This window comes from Daphnia pulex, chromosome 10, assembly GCF_021134715.1.
Source record: "Daphnia pulex isolate KAP4 chromosome 10, ASM2113471v1".
NCBI lineage: Eukaryota > Metazoa > Arthropoda > Branchiopoda > Diplostraca > Daphniidae > Daphnia > Daphnia pulex.
Window position 1 is genome coordinate 7048573 of NC_060026.1, and position 7009 is coordinate 7055581.

Sequence of the window (7009 nt, forward strand, 5' to 3'; positions counted from 1 at the left end):
GAATCAAGCCGTTGAACACTATGCGGAATATAATGATGAATATGTCAATGGTTTATATTCCAAAGGCACAATCCACACTGTTTTCGTTTGAGCTTCTTCGATAACACACCGAATTTTAGTTAAGTCATTGTTGTGCGGCAAACGAATTGGTAGTATTAGAATATTATAGTTGATGCTAAAATGGACAACGAGTTTCTAATGGAAGCTTCTCTTGTCGAAGTGGTTGATAAAGAGTGGGCGAAAGATTCCCTTCCAACTGATGATATAGCAGTTTCTGCTATTGAATTGCCCGATCCAGACCCTGATGATTTAAACACAGAAAATTCCCTTAAAGCTGTTGAAAAGAAGTGGGCTGATATTGCAATTAATCGAATTACAATTCAATAATAGTATTTGTAAGTAATTATCATAATAATAATTTATACCAATTTATTATGTGTACCCTCATTTATCATTTCTTTTTATTCCAAGCAGTAACTATGGAGTTTCCTTCCCTGGGTAAGAGATGCAGCATGGATGTGTGCCAACAATTGGATATCCTTCCAATTTGTTGTCACTTTTGTCGACAATCATTTTGCAAAACACATTTTCAGCCTTTCGATCATTCATGTTCATCCAATCAAGATTCCTTGCCAAAACCATCTGATATCCCACATGAAATGCATGTTTGTTCTCTTCCCCATTGTACTACTAAAGAATTGATCAACATGCCATGTCCATTCTGTGATCTACACTTCTGCCTTCACCATCGCCACCAAGTTGAACATAATTGCTCTAAACTAGAGAAACCTGTAGAAAAAATGGTTCAAACTGCTGAATTGGTTAGACAGATTCAGATGAAAAATGCAGGCAAGAAAAGTTGTAGAGGAATGAAATCGGATAAACTCTCTGCCAAAGTACAGTTAATGAAGCTTAAACAAAACTCGATAGGTGTTAGTGAACTACCAGCTGAAGAAAGGGTATATTTTTTGGTCCAAACCCCTTTACAAGCTAAAATGGGTGTTTTTGTTTCTACATTGTGGTCTGTAGGGAAATGTATTGATTACATTGCCAGTGCATGTAAAATCACCAATTTCAATAACATCACAGGGAAACCTCATCTTAATTTGTTCACCTCTTCTGGTGATTGTTTGTCAGAAAATATGGATTTTACAATTACTGAAATGGTTGATAGGGAAATTGTTTTCAATGGACAAACAGTTATCTTGAAATATGTTGATCAATAAATGTTCAGATAATTGTAATTATTTCATGACAAATTTTATTTTTTTCTTATTTGTCGGAATAACTAAGTATGCGCAACAGTTTATGAACTGCTGTCGTCCCATCATAATAAGAGGTGAATTCAGACACAATTATGCAGATTGTACAACAGAATGACACTAGAAATTAAAAAAAAAAAAACAACGAAATGAAAAATAACGCAGCGTTGTAAGTGAGCGAAGAAAATACCACAATACAGGAAACAATTGTCGAACTAGAATACAACCATGAACTTTAGACAATAATAAGTAATAACAAACCTCGTTAAACCGGAATTGGAGTTTACACTTAACTAGAAATTTTACAATGTTGAAGATTCGTTAAAAACAGTAAGTTGGTTGTACAAAACACCGATTGAAACAAAAGTGAGCTCAAAATTCTACACGAATCGATAGGACAGTCCTGAGAAATAGGGAATGAAATATCTCCAATTCCCCCACCACTGCCAAATCGGTAACTTAAACACCACAATTAACCAATAACCTTTGACAGTACTGAATTCTGGATTCTCGCGAGAATAAGAACTTTAACCTGTGTGCTTGCGAACACGCACAACTATCAAGCTAAGACCCAACATGATAAAAATCCACCCAGTGCTGATCAAGATACCCCGGTAGACATCAGGCAATTCAGCACTCCACCCTCTCGCGAAAACTGACCTCAAAGCTTCTATGGCATACGTTTGCGGGAGAGAATACGTCAAAGAACGCATCCAAGTTGATGTCATTCCTTCAATCGGCCATATAATCCCACTGAGCAGTAGAGTAGGATAAAAACTCCCAAGTGAAAGGTGAATAGCGCTGATTTCGCTATCGCAAATACTGGACACCAAAAAACCTAGCGCCAAAAAAATTCGAATTAGCAAACCAAAACTATACCTATACGAAGATCACACACTTACCAAAAGACATCCCACAGAGACCTTGAAGCAGAGTAATGAATACAGCCAGAGCTAAATTGCCCTCACACGGGATGTTAAAGACTGCCAGCATACACAAGAACACCAGCGCAGTTTGACCAAGCAATATCGTAAACTGGTTAACCAAATGAGCCAACAGCACCTCAGTCATCTGTACACCTGTAAAAATTAACCAGTTCACAATAAATGTCCGCGCGAATAAAAAAAAACGTTTGAACATGACATACCGGCCACTAAACTGCGATCTAGCAGACCCTCCTTTCGTTCACTAATAAAGACACCAGCAGTCAATGCAACAGCAATGAAGTATACAATGCTGTTGAAAAATCAATATTGTTTTAGGATGCATATCACTTCGATAAAAATAAACTTACGTGAGAATCATTCCAGGAGCCATGAATTCGGTGTACGTAGAATCTTTCTTACCGTAAACAGGATCAAGGAACTAAGAAAAATAGATCGATATCAATCACGAGTCCACATAAAAGCACACAAGTAACCGATTAAATTGCATTAAAAATATACCGTGACGGGGATGTTGCCAGCAGTTGGCTCGTAATCGCAAGCTCTCAAAATGTCATTTGTGAAGTCCTCGAAAGCCTCATTCAGCCGTCGCTGAAGAACAACCGAAATCTGCTGGTCTGTGAAAAATGAAAGCTAAATATTAGAGGGAGCTATTAAAATTGACCATTGAAACTCACTAGAAAAATCCATAGTAACCCCAATACGACTCCCAATAACGGTTTCGTTACTGGACGCACTGCCGTCAGACTGTCGAATTATTATCTCATCCGTAAAATTTTGGCCAAAGTGCACTACCCCCCACACTTCACCGTTCCTCGTAGCTTCAATGGCGCTCGACAAATTTGGGTACGGAATCTATTTAACACATCCTGGATGTTACTTTTCAATATAAAGAAAAAAGCAAAGAAAAAAAAACCAAACCTGAATTATTGTGTCGTTGTTAACAAACCGAAGATAACGGCAACTAAACATGAAATACGAGCAGTCCGTCGTGTAGTTACAGATACGGCCCTCACTCGGATCTAGCTCATCGTTAACGATGGCCATCTTGAGAAGCGTCGGATCCCGTCCGATAGCCAGACAAAAGATTGTGGCTTGGAGGGCAGGCAACAGGAAAACGAACAGGAACATCCTAAAATTCAATAAAAATAATTAGAACAGCACTACTTCATGGAAAATAAATTCGTACCCAATATTGCGGAATGTTTGCATGAAATTCTTGTGGATGAGCGCTGCGCTACGGTGCATGGACGGCAGGGTCATTTTGAATGTGCGACTGCGTCGTGAAATAACTTCGTTGTCTTGAATTATATTCTCGGGCGATTTGCTGCTACTTTGGTTAATGGTGTAAACTGTTCCCCTCTTAGTGATGCTACCCCCAAGCGGGAGATTGTGCCGTCCTTTCATTTCAAACGATGCTGCGGATCTCGGCCCATTCTTGGAAGGATTCTGAATAGAACTGTTAGTAATTTGCAGCAGATCAGCGCGCTTGTTACTGTGCGTAGGCAGACTTCCGTCACCATATCGGTTGAAATTTAAACAGACGATCCCATTCCCATCGATCGGCAAAGTTGATTTCGAAGTCGGCTGTAAATCAGAACAAGTAGTGACAAATCAGTTGTGTGTTCATGTTTGCAGATATAGCCCTGTAAATCACAAAATTTACTTACAACATCGTAATTAGCCAGAGATCCGGGATGGCTTTTAATGTTTTCTTGACGCTCAACGCCCACCTGAGAGACATCAAACTGGCTGATGCTGTAGTTAAAAGCCATGTTGTCATGACCACCAAGATGGTTTTGAGATGTCGTATAGCTCTTCTCTTTGGAAATGGGTGCGTTTACCACCGCATCTTTAACCTTGTAACTACCATCCCTCATGCACAGTTTGAGGAACACTTCTTCTAATGTAGGGAGCCCGTAATTCTTCAACAGATTTTCGGGCGACTCTTCTGCTAACAAACGCCCAGAACGCATCATTCCAATCTAAAATATTGATGAATACAGTTAATTAAAAACTCGGCTGAAAGTTGGTGAAATGCTGAAAAGCATTTCAACTCAGTGCTAAAGTCTGTATAGTTCTATGGTACAGCTTCAAAGAAATCAAACAATAGACGAAACAGTATTCACCAGGCAATAAGACAGTCAAATACTTGAAAGCCCAAGGTTACGTCATATAAATCACGAGAATCACAGAAAGGAATATTTCTCGAGTATACAATAACAAACTGTTAGAGCAAACCCCAGAGACTAGTAAACGTCCAAGGACGAGTCAAATGGTCTAAAAGTGCTACTTATTTTTCCAATATTTGAAGCTATATTATTCGCAAAAAGATTTACTGTAAGGTTATTATCTAAGCACTTACCGCATCCGCTTGCCGTGCTTCTTCGATGTAATGGGTAGTGATAATTACCGTTCGCCCATGGTCGACACTTTGCTGGACAAGATGATCCCATATGCTACAATAGAACATTCAATCCGCATTAAGTAATATTTTCAAAAATTAACACGAGGATAATGAAAACGAAATAAGATCAAACAATCTGCAGAACAGAAATCAAGAACAACCAAGTTTCAGATATACCTGCGTCTGAGTAGAGGATCAACGCCAACGGTTGGCTCATCTAAAATTAATAATTCGGGTTCGTGAAAGAGTGCAACGGCAAACGAGACACGCCGTTGCTGGCCACCACTCAGTGTCTTGACGTAGCGATGGTCAGGTGGCAGGTCCAGCAATTTCGACAGAAAGTCCAACTGCGAGTCGACAAAATCCGCTTCCAATTTGTAGATGCGGCCAAAGTACTGGAGCGTCTCTTTAATGGTAAATTCACCATACAGAGCCAGTTCTTGTGGCATGTAGCCGACCCGCGGACCTGGAATACCGCTATCCGGCGTTCCTGGTGGACCACCTAATACCATCACTTGTCCACTATCAAAGCTACGGCGACCAACGATACAGCTCAGCAGAGTTGTCTTGCCGCAACCACTAGCTCCCAGCAACCCATAGCTGTAAAATATATTTTCAATAATTAAAGCAAATTTCAGTAAACACCAACACAATGAAGGAGTCAAATGAATTAAGAAAACTTAATTACATGGTTCCTTTTTTAACGTTCATGTCGAGTCCATCCAGGACTGTGGATCGACGACTACCAACACCATAGCTTTTAATCGCGTTTCGAACAATGACGCCTTGACTGGACGGAGCCGCCAACTTCGGTAAATCAGCGCTATTCTTCATTTCAATTTTTGAAAATGTTGTATAAAACAAATTACTTGCTGTTAAAACAAAGCTGTCTGATTTAAACTGGGGTGCAGGGGTGAGTATGAAAGTGAAAAAATTGCTGTCTAAAAATGTCAAGAGGATAAAATTGTCGAGGATCTCGGTCGGTAGCTGAACAGCAAGTGGTTTATTGGAAAGCCTAGCATAGGCCTAATATCAAGTATGAGGGCATGCAGGTGATGCCAAAGCAGGTGGGAGTTACACAAGTAATAAAGAAAATAGTTAACCTAACCTCTGCCGCATTACCTTGACCTGATGAAAAGAATACCTTTCCTCTGTTGTTTTCGAGCATATAAACCTTATGCCTTTCTAGCCTTTCCTCTTTTTTTTATGTGGATTTTCCTAGCGTTTTCGAAATAATAAACAAGGTCATTTGGGTGTGTTTAGGTTTGTCTCCGAAGTGTCGATTAGAAATCCGTTGTAGTAATTTTCGATTTTCTGGGATAGTCTAATTAAATATAATAGCATAACAAAGACTAAGAGACTATTGCTCTATTTAATTCATTATGACATATTTTTCTCACTTCTATGGATCCCAAAGAAACATCAGTGACTCCAATTTAATAAAAATACGTCATAAACTGCACTAAAGGACAAAATGTAAGATTTTAAAAAATAATAATAAAATATGGGCTGCCATTTCTTCTCAGACTTAAATTCTCATAGAAAAAGCTCTATGCGACTCATATTTCACACCACCCCATAAGTTATATCATTGCTTGAACGCGAAAATTTTTTAATTCCAGAAAAATTTTCATTTGTCTGTATCTTCGAAACTCGAACGACATAATTTTCTATACGATCAAATAGGCGTGTTTTTCGAACAAAAGAGCATTTTGCTTGACTCAAGGTCGGATGCATGGAATCGTTCCCATACTCAAGAGACACGCGCTAAGATCCTTTCGACCTGTTGCTTAAATTGTGAATCTGGAAAAACGCAACTAATAGTCTTTTTTTACCCTTACTATTATGGAGTTATGGGCCCTTTACTGAAACGAGATTTCACTCTTAATTTATAATACCATCTGTTACATATGCTATAATAATTATCGAGCAATTTAAAATGATCCTAGATGTGCCCTACATCGTGTCCTTCTAAGTTAAATTTAAATGGGAGAATGTGAATAATAATAATAATAATTTTATTACTTGTAACTGAGAAACTTGAACGATTGAAGAATAAAGAAGTGTATAATTACATCTGCTGTAGAATTTCGTATGGAAAGCGGACACTGAAAAAGTTAGGTTTCACCTATCCCCAACATGTATCTTTATCACAAATATCAAAAACTCGATCAGACGATCGGGTGGCACCGCAAATAAAAACTTTTTTTATCGTGGTCTCTTAAATAACTTATCCCGGATTGCTGTATATTCCAAATGTGAGAATAAGCAAAAAAAAATAAAGAAAATATCTCCACACGGAATTCCCCAAACAAAGTAGAAAGTCTCATTTTTCATTTCAAAAATAATAAGGTCCTAATCCGAGATTCAGTGAAATTTCAACAAATCTCAAATCT

The 7009-nt window shown here is 38.5% G+C and overlaps 2 protein-coding genes across 4 annotated transcripts; one reads left to right on the forward strand and one right to left on the reverse strand.

Annotated features, from left to right (window-relative positions):
• Nucleotide 1: 1 nt before the first annotated feature.
• On the forward strand, nucleotides 2-1238 carry LOC124206183 (AN1-type zinc finger protein 1-like). 2 transcript variants are annotated; one of them, XM_046603888.1, is made up of 3 exons: nucleotides 6-149; nucleotides 221-395; nucleotides 475-1238. In XM_046603888.1, the coding sequence occupies exon 3, from the start codon at nucleotides 480-482 to the stop codon at nucleotides 1224-1226; it is 747 nt and encodes a 248-aa protein (XP_046459844.1). In that variant the 5' UTR covers nucleotides 6-149; nucleotides 221-395; nucleotides 475-479; the 3' UTR covers nucleotides 1227-1238. The 2 variants fall into 2 exon arrangements, with proteins under 2 accessions (XP_046459843.1, XP_046459844.1); XM_046603887.1 differs by having other exon boundaries at nucleotides 2-395; nucleotides 472-1238.
• A 6-nt stretch (nucleotides 1239-1244) lies between these two features.
• LOC124206182 (ABC transporter G family member 20-like) lies at nucleotides 1245-5685 on the reverse strand. 2 transcript variants are annotated; one of them, XM_046603886.1, is made up of 13 exons: nucleotides 5302-5685; nucleotides 4791-5213; nucleotides 4572-4665; nucleotides 3877-4191; nucleotides 3396-3793; nucleotides 3128-3338; nucleotides 2884-3061; nucleotides 2708-2823; nucleotides 2557-2627; nucleotides 2410-2498; nucleotides 2165-2341; nucleotides 1783-2100; nucleotides 1245-1689 (listed from the first exon to the last, which is right to left on the reverse strand). In XM_046603886.1, exons 1-12 carry the CDS (start codon nucleotides 5445-5447, stop codon nucleotides 1790-1792), a joined length of 2529 nt encoding a protein of 842 aa, XP_046459842.1. In that variant the 5' UTR covers nucleotides 5448-5685; the 3' UTR covers nucleotides 1245-1689; nucleotides 1783-1789. The 2 variants fall into 2 exon arrangements, with proteins under 2 accessions (XP_046459842.1, XP_046459841.1); XM_046603885.1 differs by having other exon boundaries at nucleotides 1245-2100.
• Nucleotides 5686-7009: the final 1324 nt, after the last annotated feature.